This window comes from Pelophylax lessonae (assembly GCF_965119305.1).
Source record: "Pelophylax lessonae genome assembly, chromosome: 1".
NCBI lineage: Eukaryota > Metazoa > Chordata > Amphibia > Anura > Ranidae > Pelophylax > Pelophylax lessonae.
Window position 1 is genome coordinate 619,609,002 of NC_138768.1, and position 14,105 is coordinate 619,623,106.

The 14,105-nt window shown below is 46.4% G+C and overlaps 1 protein-coding gene across 3 annotated transcripts in view; it reads right to left on the reverse strand.

Moving 5' to 3' along the window:
* LOC309561575 (bifunctional heparan sulfate N-deacetylase/N-sulfotransferase 4-like) overlaps positions 1–14,105 on the reverse strand; it is a 565,820-nt gene that overhangs the window by 281,069 nt on the left and 270,646 nt on the right. For all 3 annotated transcript variants that reach the window (XR_014225581.1, XR_014225582.1, XM_082265564.1), the window contains exon 5: positions 12,227–12,412. Coding sequence is in view for 1 of the 3 variants with exons in the window: in XM_082265564.1 (XP_082121690.1) it covers positions 12,227–12,412 (186 nt within the window). In the remaining 2 variants the exon portion in view is untranslated. The remainder of the gene's footprint in view (positions 1–12,226; positions 12,413–14,105) is intronic.

Here is a 14,105-nt window from a genome sequence, read left to right on the forward strand (position 1 = left end):
TCCGAACTCCTCCTACTCCTCATCCTGCCTTTGGGGGTACAAAAAATAGTAATTTGGGCCTAGTCTGGGTCTGTACGTGTGAGATACATACACCTTTTGATATCATATTTTCTATTCCGCTATTCAATCTACACCTTTGGGGTAAAAACAATTAAATTGCGGGATAGTCTGTATCGGTATGTGTGAGATACACCTTTCCAATTTTTGGGGCGCATCTCATACCGCCGAGGATTGCAGGGTGCTTCAGTGTGCCTCCTGCCTGTTCCGAACTCCTCCTACTCCTCATCCTGCCTTTGGGGGTACAAAAAATAGTAATTTGGGCCTAGTCTGGGTCTGTACGTGTGAGATACATACACCTTTTGATATCATATTTTCTATTCCGCTATTCAATCTACACCTTTGGGGTAAAAACAATTAAATTGCGGGATAGTCTGTATCGGTACGTGTGAGATACACCTTTCCAATTTTTGGGGCGCATCTCATACCGCCGAGGATTGCAGGGTGCTTCAGTGTGCCTCCTGCCTGTTCCGAACTCCTCCTACTCCTCATCCTGCCTTTGGGGGTACAAAAAATAGTAATTTGGGCCTAGTCTGGGTCTGTACGTGTGAGATACATACACCTTTTGATATCATATTTTCTATTCCGCTATTCAATCTACACCTTTGGGGTAAAAACAATTAAATTGTGGGATAGTCTGTATCGGTACGTGTGAGATACACCTTTCCAATTTTTGGGGCGCATCTCATACCGCAGAGGATTGTAGGGTGCTTCAGTCTGCCTTCTGCCTGTTCCAAACTCCTCCTACTCCTCATCCTGCCTTTGGGGGTACAAAAAATAGTAATTTGGGCCTAGTCTGGGTCTGTACGTTTGAGATACATACACCTTTTGATATTATATTTTCTATTCCGCTATTCAATCTACACCTTTGGGGTAAAAACAATTAAATTGCGGGATAGTCTGTATCGGTACGTGTGAGATACACCTTTCCAATTTTTGGGGCGCATCTCATACCGCCGAGGATTGCAGGGTGCTTCAGTGTGCCTCCTGCCTGTTCCGAACTCCTCCTACTCCTCATCCTGCCTTTGGGGGTACAAAAAATAGTAATTTGGGCCTAGTCTGGGTCTGTACGTGTGAGATACATACACCTTTTGATATCATATTTTCTATTCCGCTATTCAATCTACACCTTTGGGGTAAAAACAATTAAATTGCGGGATAGTCTGTATCGGTACGTGTGAGATACACCTTTCCAATTTTTGGGGCGCATCTCATACCGCCGAGGATTGCAGGGTGCTTCAGTGTGCCTCCTGCCTGTTCCGAACTCCTCCTACTCCTCATCCTGCCTTTGGGGGTACAAAAAATAGTAATTTGGGCCTAGTCTGGGTCTGTACGTGTGAGATACATACACCTTTTGATATCATATTTTCTATTCCGCTATTCAATCTACACCTTTGGGGTAAAAACAATTAAATTGCGGGATAGTCTGTATCGGTACGTGTGAGATACACCTTTCCAATTTTTGGGGCGCATCTCATACCGCTGAGGATTGCAGGGTGCTTCAGTGTGCCTCCTGCCTGTTCCGAACTCCTCCTACTCCTCATCCTGCCTTTGGGGGTACAAAAAATAGTAATTTGGGCCTAGTCTGGGTCTGTACGTGTGAGATACATACACCTTTTGATATCATATTTTCTATTCCGCTATTCAATCTACACCTTTGGGGTAAAAACAATTAAATTGTGGGATAGTCTGTATCGGTACGTGTGAGATACACCTTTCCAATTTTTGGGGCGCATCTCATACCGCAGAGGATTGTAGGGTGCTTCAGTCTGCCTCCTGCCTGTTCCAAACTCCTCCTACTCCTCATCCTGCCTTTGGGGGTACAAAAAATAGTAATTTGGGCCTAGTCTGGGTCTGTACGTTTGAGATACATACACCTTTTGATATCATATTTTCTATTCCGCTATTCAATCTACACCTTTGGGGTAAAAACAATTAAATTGCGGGATAGTCTGTATCGGTACGTGTGAGATACACCTTTCCAATTTTTGGGGCGCATCTCATACCGCCGAGGATTGCAGGGTGCTTCAGTGTGCCTCCTTCCTGTTCCGAACTCCTCCTACTCCTCATCCTGCCTTTGGGGGTAAAAAAAATAGTAATTTGGGCCTAGTCTGGGTCTGTACGTGTGAGATACATACACCTTTTGATATCATATTTTCTATTCCGCTATTCAATCTACACCTTTGGGGTAAAAACAATTAAATTGCGGGATAGTCTGTATCGGTACGTGTGAGATACACCTTTCCAATTTTTGGGGCGCATCTCATACCGCCGAGGATTGCAGGGTGCTTCAGTGTGCCTCCTGCCTGTTCCGAACTCCTCCTACTCCTCATCCTGCCTTTGGGGGTACAAAAAATAGTAATTTGGGCCTAGTCTGGGTCTGTACGTGTGAGATACATACACCTTTTGATATCATATTTTCTATTCCGCTATTCAATCTACACCTTTGGGGTAAAAACAATTAAATTGCGGGATAGTCTGTATCGGTATGTGTGAGATACACCTTTCCAATTTTTGGGGCGCATCTCATACCGCCGAGGATTGCAGGGTGCTTCAGTGTGCCTCCTGCCTGTTCCGAACTCCTCCTACTCCTCATCCTGCCTTTGGGGGTACAAAAAATAGTAATTTGGGCCTAGTCTGGGTCTGTACGTGTGAGATACATACACCTTTTGATATCATATTTTCTATTCCGCTATTCAATCTACACCTTTGGGGTAAAAACAATTAAATTGCGGGATAGTCTGTATCGGTACGTGTGAGATACACCTTTCCAATTTTTGGGGCGCATCTCATACCGCCGAGGATTGCAGGGTGCTTCAGTGTGCCTCCTGCCTGTTCCGAACTCCTCCTACTCCTCATCCTGCCTTTGGGGGTACAAAAAATAGTAATTTGGGCCTAGTCTGGGTCTGTACGTGTGAGATACATACACCTTTTGATATCATATTTTCTATTCCGCTATTCAATCTACACCTTTGGGGTAAAAACAATTAAATTGCGGGATAGTCTGTATCGGTACGTGTGAGATACACCTTTCCAATTTTTGGGGCGCATCTCATACCGCCGAGGATTGCAGGGTGCTTCAGTGTGCCTCCTGCCTGTTCCGAACTCCTCCTACTCCTCATCCTGCCTTTGGGGGTACAAAAAATAGTAATTTGGGCCTAGTCTGGGTCTGTACGTGTGAGATACATACACCTTTTGATATCATATTTTCTATTCCGCTATTCAATCTACACCTTTGGGGTAAAAACAATTAAATTGTGGGATAGTCTGTATCGGTACGTGTGAGATACACCTTTCCAATTTTTGGGGCGCATCTCATACCGCAGAGGATTGTAGGGTGCTTCAGTCTGCCTTCTGCCTGTTCCAAACTCCTCCTACTCCTCATCCTACCTTTGGGGGTACAAAAAATAGTAATTTGGGCCTAGTCTGGGTCTGTACGTGTGAGATACATACACCTTTTGATATCATATTTTCTATTCCGCTATTCAATCTACACCTTTGGGGTAAAAACAATTAAATTGCGGGATAGTCTGTATCGGTACGTGTGAGATACACCTTTCCAATTTTTGGGGCGCATCTCATACCGCCGAGGATTGCAGGGTGCTTCAGTGTGCCTCCTGCCTGTTCCGAACTCCTCCTACTCCTCATCCTGCCTTTGGGGGTACAAAAAATAGTAATTTGGGCCTAGTCTGGGTCTGTACGTGTGAGATACATACACCTTTTGATATCATATTTTCTATTCCGCTATTCAATCTACACCTTTGGGGTAAAAACAATTAAATTGTGGGATAGTCTGTATCGGTACGTGTGAGATACACCTTTCCAATTTTTGGGGCGCATCTCATACCGCAGAGGATTGTAGGGTGCTTCAGTCTGCCTTCTGCCTGTTCCAAACTCCTCCTACTCCTCATCCTGCCTTTGGGGGTACAAAAAATAGTAATTTGGGCCTAGTCTGGGTCTGTACGTTTGAGATACATACACCTTTTGATATTATATTTTCTATTCCGCTATTCAATCTACACCTTTGGGGTAAAAACAATTAAATTGCGGGATAGTCTGTATCGGTACGTGTGAGATACACCTTTCCAATTTTTGGGGCGCATCTCATACCGCCGAGGATTGCAGGGTGCTTCAGTGTGCCTCCTGCCTGTTCCGAACTCCTCCTACTCCTCATCCTGCCTTTGGGGGTACAAAAAATAGTAATTTGGGCCTAGTCTGGGTCTGTACGTGTGAGATACATACACCTTTTGATATCATATTTTCTATTCCGCTATTCAATCTACACCTTTGGGGTAAAAACAATTAAATTGCGGGATAGTCTGTATCGGTACGTGTGAGATACACCTTTCCAATTTTTGGGGCGCATCTCATACCGCCGAGGATTGCAGGGTGCTTCAGTGTGCCTCCTGCCTGTTCCGAACTCCTCCTACTCCTCATCCTGCCTTTGGGGGTACAAAAAATAGTAATTTGGGCCTAGTCTGGGTCTGTACGTGTGAGATACATACACCTTTTGATATCATATTTTCTATTCCGCTATTCAATCTACACCTTTGGGGTAAAAACAATTAAATTGCGGGATAGTCTGTATCGGTACGTGTGAGATACACCTTTCCAATTTTTGGGGCGCATCTCATACCGCCGAGGATTGCAGGGTGCTTCAGTGTGCCTCCTGCCTGTTCCGAACTCCTCCTACTCCTCATCCTGCCTTTGGGGGTACAAAAAATAGTAATTTGGGCCTAGTCTGGGTCTGTACGTGTGAGATACATACACCTTTTGATATCATATTTTCTATTCCGCTATTCAATCTACACCTTTGGGGTAAAAACAATTAAATTGTGGGATAGTCTGTATCGGTACGTGTGAGATACACCTTTCCAATTTTTGGGGCGCATCTCATACCGCAGAGGATTGTAGGGTGCTTCAGTCTGCCTCCTGCCTGTTCCAAACTCCTCCTACTCCTCATCCTGCCTTTGGGGGTACAAAAAATAGTAATTTGGGCCTAGTCTGGGTCTGTACGTTTGAGATACATACACCTTTTGATATCATATTTTCTATTCCGCTATTCAATCTACACCTTTGGGGTAAAAACAATTAAATTGCGGGATAGTCTGTATCGGTACGTGTGAGATACACCTTTCCAATTTTTGGGGCGCATCTCATACCGCCGAGGATTGCAGGGTGCTTCAGTGTGCCTCCTTCCTGTTCCGAACTCCTCCTACTCCTCATCCTGCCTTTGGGGGTAAAAAAAATAGTAATTTGGGCCTAGTCTGGGTCTGTACGTGTGAGATACATACACCTTTTGATATCATATTTTCTATTCCGCTATTCAATCTACACCTTTGGGGTAAAAACAATTAAATTGCGGGATAGTCTGTATCGGTACGTGTGAGATACACCTTTCCAATTTTTGGGGCGCATCTCATACCGCCGAGGATTGCAGGGTGCTTCAGTGTGCCTCCTGCCTGTTCCGAACTCCTCCTACTCCTCATCCTGCCTTTGGGGGTACAAAAAATAGTAATTTGGGCCTAGTCTGGGTCTGTACGTGTGAGATACATACACCTTTTGATATCATATTTTCTATTCCGCTATTCAATCTACACCTTTGGGGTAAAAACAATTAAATTGCGGGATAGTCTGTATCGGTATGTGTGAGATACACCTTTCCAATTTTTGGGGCGCATCTCATACCGCCGAGGATTGCAGGGTGCTTCAGTGTGCCTCCTGCCTGTTCCGAACTCCTCCTACTCCTCATCCTGCCTTTGGGGGTACAAAAAATAGTAATTTGGGCCTAGTCTCGGTCTGTACGTGTGAGATACATACACCTTTTGATATCATATTTTCTATTCCGCTATTCAATCTACACCTTTGGGGTAAAAACAATTAAATTGTGGGATAGTCTGTTTCGGTACTTGTGAGATACACCTTTTCAATTTTTGGGGCGCATCTCATACTGCCGAGGATTGCAGGGTGCTTCAGTGTGCCTCCCGCCTGGTCCAAACTCCTTCCTACTCCTCATCCTGCCTTTGGGGGTACAAAAAATAGTAATTTGGGCCTAGTCTGGGTCTGTACGTGTGAGATACATACACCTTTTGATATCATATTTTCTATTCCGCTATTCAATCTACACCTTTGGGGTAAAAACAATTAAATTGCGGGATAGTCTGTATCGGTACGTGTGAGATACACCTTTCCAATTTTTGGGGCGCATCTCATACCGCCGAGGATTGCAGGGTGCTTCAGTTTGCCTCCTGTTCGGACCTCCTCCTACTCCTCATCCTGCCTTTGGGGGTACAAAAAATAGTAATCGGGGCCTAGTCTGGGTCTGTACGTGTGAGATACACACACCTTTTGATATCATATTTTCTATTCCGCTATTCAATCTACACCCTTGGGGTAAAAACAATTAAATTGCGGGATAGTCTGTATCGGTACGCGCGAGATACACCTTTCCAATTTTTTGGGGCGCATCTCATACCGCCGAGGATTGCAGGGTGCTTCATTTTGCCTCCGGTTCGGACCTCCTCCTACTCCTCATCCTGCCTTTAGGGTACAAAAAATTGTAATCGGGGCCTAGTCTGTGTTTGTACGTGTGAGATACACCACCGTTTTGTAAAATGTTTCCTATTCCGCTATTCAATATGCACCCTGTTTGAGTGTAAAAAATTAAATTACGGCATAGTCTGTATCGGTACATGTGAGATACACCTTTTTAAATTTGTTCGGCGCATCTCCTTCCACCACCGAGGATTGCAGGGCTCTTCAGTTTGCCTCCTATTCCCAATTCCTCCTACTCCTCTTCCTCATCCTGCCTTTAGGGTACAAAAAATTGCAATCGGGGCCTAGTCTGTGTTTGTATGTGTGAGATACACCGTATTCTAAAATTTTTCCTATTCCGCTATTCAAAATACACCCTTTTTGAGTGTAAAAAAATTAAATTACGGCATAGTCTGTATCGGTACGTGTGAGATACACCTTTTAAATTTGTTTGGCGCATCTCCTTCCACCGCCAAGGATTGCAGGGCGCTTCAGTTTGCCTCCTGTTCCGAGCTCCTCCTTCTCCTCTTCCTCATCCTCCCTTTAGGGTACAAAAAATTTTAATCTGGGCCTAGTCTGTGTTTGTACATGTGAGATACACCGTTTTTTATCCTTTTTTCTATTCCGCTATTCAATATACACTCTTTTGGGGTAAAAAAAAATTAAATTGCGGCATAGTTTGCATATTTGACTGTGAGATACACCCGTGCGATACTGTTGTTGTTTTGTTCCGCTATTCAATAAACACCTTTCTAGGGCAAGATCATAAATTACAGAAATATGAGGAGACCGTCAAATAGGGGCCGTGGCCTGGGTCGTGGTGCTGCTGGTAGAGCTCCTGTTGCAAGGAGAGGATGTGGTTGATCTGTGCCAGCTACACGCACAAGTGAAACACCTTCCTTAAGTGTGAGTAGGCGACAGAACCTGCAGCAGTATTTGGTAGGGCATCATGCGCTCTAGAAGTGATGAGGCCAGAAGAAGTACAGGCGATAGTAGATTGGGTTGCTGACAGTGCCTCCAGTTCCTTCACATTGTCTCCCACCCAGTCTACTGCAGAAAGGTCAGAGTTGGCACCTGCAGCCAATGTCCAACCGTCTTTCACCTCACCCCCTTGCAAATCAGGCAAGCAGTCTGAGCCCCAAGTCATGCAGCAGTCTCTTCTTCTTTTTGATGACTCTGTCAGCAGGGTTTTCCAGGGCCATCCACCTAGCCCTGCCCCAGAAGTGGAAGAGATTGAGTGCAGCGATGCCCAACCACTTATTTCTCAAGATGAGTACATGGAAGGACCATCGCAGCACGTCTCCGATGATGACGAAACGCTGGTGCCAACTGCTGCGGCATTCAGAATTGTGGAGACCGACAAGGAGGGCAGGGGTGAAGACTGGGTGGAAGATGATGTTTAGGACGATGAGGTCCTCGACCCCACATGGAATGAAGGTCATGCAGGTGACCTGAGTAGTTTGGAGGAAGAGGCGGTGGTCGCACAGAGCCACCAGCACAGCAGAACAGGGAGCAGGGTGCAGAAGCAGAGCGGCCATGCCCTAGACACTACGCCTGCTACTGCCCAACGCAGCAAGGGAACGAGCGCACCAAAGCCAGCTCAAAGGAGTTCTCTAGCGTGGAAGTTCTTCAGAAAATGTGCTGATGACAGGACACGAGTGGTTTGCACCCTGTGCAATCAGAGCCTGAAGCGAGGCATAAACCTTCTCAACCTGAGCACAACCTGCATGATCAGGCATCTAAGTGCAAAGCACGAGCTGCAGTGGAGTAGACACCTTCAAAACCAAGAAAGGTCTCTGGCTCCTCCTGCTTCCTCTTCTGCTGCAGTCTCGGCCTCTCCATCCACATCTGTAGTGACACCGGCACCTGCCACCCCGCAAACAGACGATCTGTCAGCAACACCACCACCTGGGTCACCAATCATCTCCACAATGTCCCGTGGAAGCGTTCAGCTTTCTATCTCCCAAACACTTCAGAGGAAGAGGAAGTACCCCCCTACCCACCCGTGATCCCTGGCCCTGAATGCCAGCATTTTAAAATTCTTGGCCTTTGAAATGCTGTCATTCCGTCTGGTGGAGACGCACAGTTTTAAAAGCCTTATGTCGGTGGCTGTCCCACAGTACGTCGTGCCCAGCCGCCACTACTTTTCCAGGCAAGCCATCCCTTCCCTGCATAAACAAGTGGGGGAAAAAATCAGGTGTGCACTGCGCAACGCCATCTGTGCCAAGGTCCACCTAACTACCCATACGTGGACCAGTAAGCACGGTCAGGGGCGTTATATCTCCCTAACGGCACACTGGGTAAATGCAGTGGTGGATGGGCCTGAGGCGGATAGCAATTTGGCGCATGTCCTTCCACCACCGAGGATTGCAGGGGGCTTCAGTTTGCCTCCTGTTCCTAACTCCTCTTACTCCGCTTCCTCATCCTCTACCTCGTCCTCATCCGGTCAGCGTAATACCTTCACCACCAACTTCAGCACGGCCAGGGGTAAACGACAGCAGGCAGTTTTAAAACTTGCCTGTTTGGGGGAAAAACCACACACCGCGCAGGAGTTGTGGAGGAGCATGGAACAGCAGACAAATGAGTGGTTGCTGCCAGCGAGCCTCAAGCCCGGCCTGGTGGTGTGCGATAACGGGCGAAATCTCATATCAGCTCTGGGCCTAGCCGGTTTGACGCACATCCCTTGCCTGGAGCATGTGCTGAATTTGGTGGTGCAGAGGCTCCTTAAAAATTACCCCGATATGTCAGAGCTGCTGCAGAAAGTGCGGGCCGTCTGTGCGCACTTTCGGCGTTCTCACCCTGCTGCTGCTCGCCTGTCAGTGCTGCAGCATAACTTCGGCCTTCCCGCTCACCGCCTCATATGTGACGTGCCCACAAGGTGGAGCTCCACCTTGCACATGCTGGAAAGACTGTGCGAGCAGCAGCAGGCCATAGTGGAGTTTCAGCTGCAGCACGCACGCGTGAGTCGCTCTGCGGAACAGCACCACTTCACCACCAATAACTGGGCCTCCATGCGAGACCCGTGTGCCTTGTTGCGCTGTTTTGAGTACTGCACCAACATGGCCAGTGCCGATAACACCGTTGTCAGCTTAACTATCCCACTTCTATGCCTCCTTCAAAAAACGATTCGGGCGATGATGGAAGAGGATGTGGCACAGGATGAGGAGGAGGAGGAGGAGGAAGAGGAGGATGAAGAGTTAACATTTCCAAGGCTTTCAGGGCAGTCATTCGCAAGTGGCTCCAAGGGTGGGTTCCTGCACCCACAAACGCCAGGGACACAATTGTCCAGCAGGGGCACAGTTCTGGAGGATGAGGAGGATAAGGAGGAGGAGATGGAACCATGTTCACAGCAGGGTGGCACCCAGGCTAGCTCATGGCCATCACTGGTGCGTGGCTGGGGGGATACAGAGGACACAGACGATACACCTCCCACAGAGGACAGCCTTTCGTTGCCTCTGCGCAGCCTGGCACACATGAGCGATTACATGCTGCAGTGTCTCCACAATGACCGCCGAGTTGCCCACATTCTAACTTGTGCTGATTACTGGGTGGCCACGCTGCTGGATCCCCGTTACAAGGACAACGTACCGTCCTTAATTCACTCACTTTAGCACGATCGCAAGATGCGCGAGTACAAGCGCACGCTGGTAGACGCGATGCTGCTGGCATTCCCACCTGACAGCGGGACCACAGTGGAAGCACAAGGCCAAGGCAGAGGAGGAGGAGGAAGAGGTCGCCAACGCAACCAGGGCACCACCAGCACCTCAGAAGGCAGGGTTAGCATGGCCGAAATGTGGAAAATCTTTGTCAGCATGCCACAACAAACAGCAGCACCAGCAGCTCATATGGAACGTATTAGCAGGAGGCAGCATTTCACCAACATGGTGGAGCAGTATGTGTGCACACGCCTACATGTAGTGAATGACGGGTCTGCCCCCTTCAACTTCTGGGTCTCCAAATTGGGCACATGGCCTGAGCTTGCCCTTTACGCCTTGGAGGTGCTGGCATGCCCTGCAGCCAGTGTATTATCTGAACGTGTATTTAGCACGGCTGGGGGCGTTATCACAGACAAGCGCAGCCGCCTGTCCAGAGACAATGTGGACAAGCTCACGTTCATTAAAATGAACCAGGCATGGATCCCACAGGACTTTTCCGTACCTTGTGCAGAATAGCGATGGATACCGACCTTACCCAGCCATTGTTCTATTTTTGATCTTTCTCACTCTTTTGGGGTGTACCCTCATTTAAAATGACTGAAAAAAAGCAGTGTTGGCTACCTCGTTCTCCTCCACCGCCGCTTCCACCTACACCGCCCATAGGTGTGCGCAGCCTATTGCATTAGGGTGTGAACCCCAAAGTTTAAATACACATGCATGTGTTTGCCTACATGTATATGGCCCCGGTACATTACTCTCCCTGCTGGCAAAGTGAAATAGAAGTGTGTGGCACTTTTCTTATGGCAGAGCAGGTCCGAGGGAGATCTTTCCCATCTCCTCACTGGCAAACATGGCGATAATGCTAATGTGCCCTAGGTGACTAGGGTGTGCCCAGGCACACCTGGCACACCCTGTGCGCATGCCTATGACACCGCCACATCCACCACCACCTCAACCTCCCTCCTACTCCATATGGGCCTCGTCCTTCACAGATGAAGAACATTGTTTTATTTTTTTGTTGTTTTAAGTTATTTCCCTATCCACATTTGTTTGCAGAGCACTCGCCATGCTCTTAACTACGTTTTGCTGCCATTTGCAGCACTCTAGCCCTTTCCATTGGTGTTTTAGAGCCATTTTAGTGCCTGAAAGTTCGGGTCCCCATTGACTTTAATGGGGTTCGGTGTCCGGGTAAAGTTCGGAAAACGTCCGGGACAAGGACCCGGACTTTTTTTTCAAGTTCGGCCAAACCCGCCGAACACGGACATCCAGGTGTCCGCTCAACTCTAATGACTAGCCCTTCTGTATGGCATTTCAGTTTGACTGCATTAGGAAAGGGGGGTGCACATTTTTTTTATTACCATTTTCTGAATGAACAATATAATTACCAGTTCAAATACTGAAGCTGGGTTAAAAACATTTAACCCAGCACATTTACTAATGTGCCCTAGCCAGCACATTTACTAATGTTAGAATGTCTAAAAAATGAGCTATTATAGTTACAAATTGCTGGGTATTCACCAGCTGTCATATTCCAGTTACAAATGTTTGTAAATATGTCCCATAGACCACATTAAACCAAGTGAACACTCTAAAAACAACAGCCATCTATCTATACGGAGGGATAGAAATATATTGCCAGTTCTAAAGTGATTTACATTGCCAGTAATACAATTTATTAATAATGTAAATATATAATAAATATGTGTGAAGACATTTTCCTAGGTTGGTTTAGTAATAACCAGTCTACCATAAGGTTATGGAAATCCTGGACATATACGAGTTCAGATATTTATTTATCAGGCTTGTTATTTTCTAAGATCATTCCACTGTGTGTGTCTGTGTATTTCTTTCTACAACTAGGAGAGTCGTTAGTGCTCAACCTTTTACCTAACATCAGTTTAAGTAAAACATAAATATAATAAAGCTATATATTCAGGTATGAAAGATATGCAACCATGCAAGGTCATGAATATAATTACCATTATCCCATTGTGCACAAAGCCATGTCTGTAACGGGCAGGTTTCAGATGAGGGTATTCTTCAGTGCTTGTAACTTTAATGCCCCATACCCTTTTCCAGGCTTCATAAAGCTGCACATGTACTGGGTAGACACCTGAGTGATGCGGAGCCACTGCATAACCCATGTTTGTTGGAATGCCATGTTGCTAAAAAAAAAAAAAAAAAATAGAAGTTAGTATTAGGCCAGAGAAGCAAGAGTTTGACAAGTCAGCTGGAATTCACAGAAGATTTTTAAAGACATAAAGGACTCTAATGGTTACAGTGGGCATGTTGGTGAGCATCATAGCAAACTGGTATTTTATACAAAGAATTCACAGTGTTGCGGCCTACTGAAAAAATGTAGAAAAAAGGCCCTAAGAATTACTTGGGAATGTCCTTTACTCCGGGCTTAGTTTAAAGTCATGTGGTTTGGGTGCGCCTCCCTGGAGCGCGGCTGCTCCCCCTTGTCTATCCCCTCCCCTTTCCACTTTGCACTCCTTGCTTCTTCATCTTTCCTTTCTCTCTAATCTCAGGGTCTGTCATTGCTAGGGGGGTTAACGTAGGGATATATGTTGACGTTTTTTCCCCCTACTACATGCTCGGTTCTCGGAGAAGGGGTCGTGGAACGGACGACTCTGTTATACCAATTGCCTCCTTTGTAATGGAGGAGAATGGACAACCTCAATAAGGGTTAAGCTGGATTTAGGTTATGCAAGACTCCTTCATTGTACCCTTATATATCTAGTACCATGATTACCAGAGACTTTTGTTGCCATTTATTATGTACCTAGAGGCGCTTAAGCATCGCAAGTAGCTTAAAGACTCCTTCTTATATGTGACCCAATTTACAATTGTTATTTTTGTTATATTCTTTATGCTCTTGTTTTCTTGTTATCTAAAAATAAAAACTTTTGAAAGGAAATAAGGCCCTAAGCTGGTTAGCCTCCTCTTTCCATCCATCTTCCTTAAGTATACCCTGCTCCCATATTTAAAAAATATAAGAAAAGTTAAATTATGGCTTGCAAATTTTCTAAATATCCCTATAACCTAAATTGATAATGCAATTAAAACCTCAACAGCCCACCAGTTTACTGCCTTGAATTTCATCTCAAATATGTTCTGTGTGTAGGCACTGCTGTGCCCCAGGGTCCAAAGAACCTGCATTCTGAACTACAGAGGTGATGCTTCCAGGCATTACCATGGGATATGTAGTCCTAAGGAATTGAAAGTAAACAGCAGAGGATAGTGTGCATTTATGTGGCCTCTGTAGAGGACATGCACTGACTGGGCTTCAATTGTCTTCAAACCTCTCAGCTAGATACAGTGATCTGGGGTGCAGGGAGTGACAGTCATCTTACACCATTAGCTTCAGGGACCCAAGATGCAGAGAAGGGCAGTGGAAATGGCCAAGAAAAAGCCTCCTCAGCCAGCTCAGTAGTTCAGAACAGCGCTCCCTCCTCCATCACAGCAGCAGACACCATTAACCAAGATGGTGCCGGGGCAGAGAGAGAGACAGCAATAGGGAGCCCCCTAGCTCAGCAGAATACTTCAACCCACACAGCTGCTGCTTCCCAAGATGGCACAGCCCGGAATCCTTTCTCCTCTCAATCACTGGTTGAACTGCTGACCACATCACTGGGTGAGATTAATTAGCTTTCCCCTTTTTCTGCCTCCCCTGGGGTAGGAATTGAATGTACAGTTTCCCCAGCCTCTTCCGTGGATAAAAATATGGCAAAATTAGCTGAAATAGCCCTACTCCAGATCAGCCCCCTATGCCCTCTGTTACCTATTCTGGAGATGTCGCACTAATTGCTAGGATTTCTGCATTTATACAACAGAAACTATAAAAAGCAGGTGCTA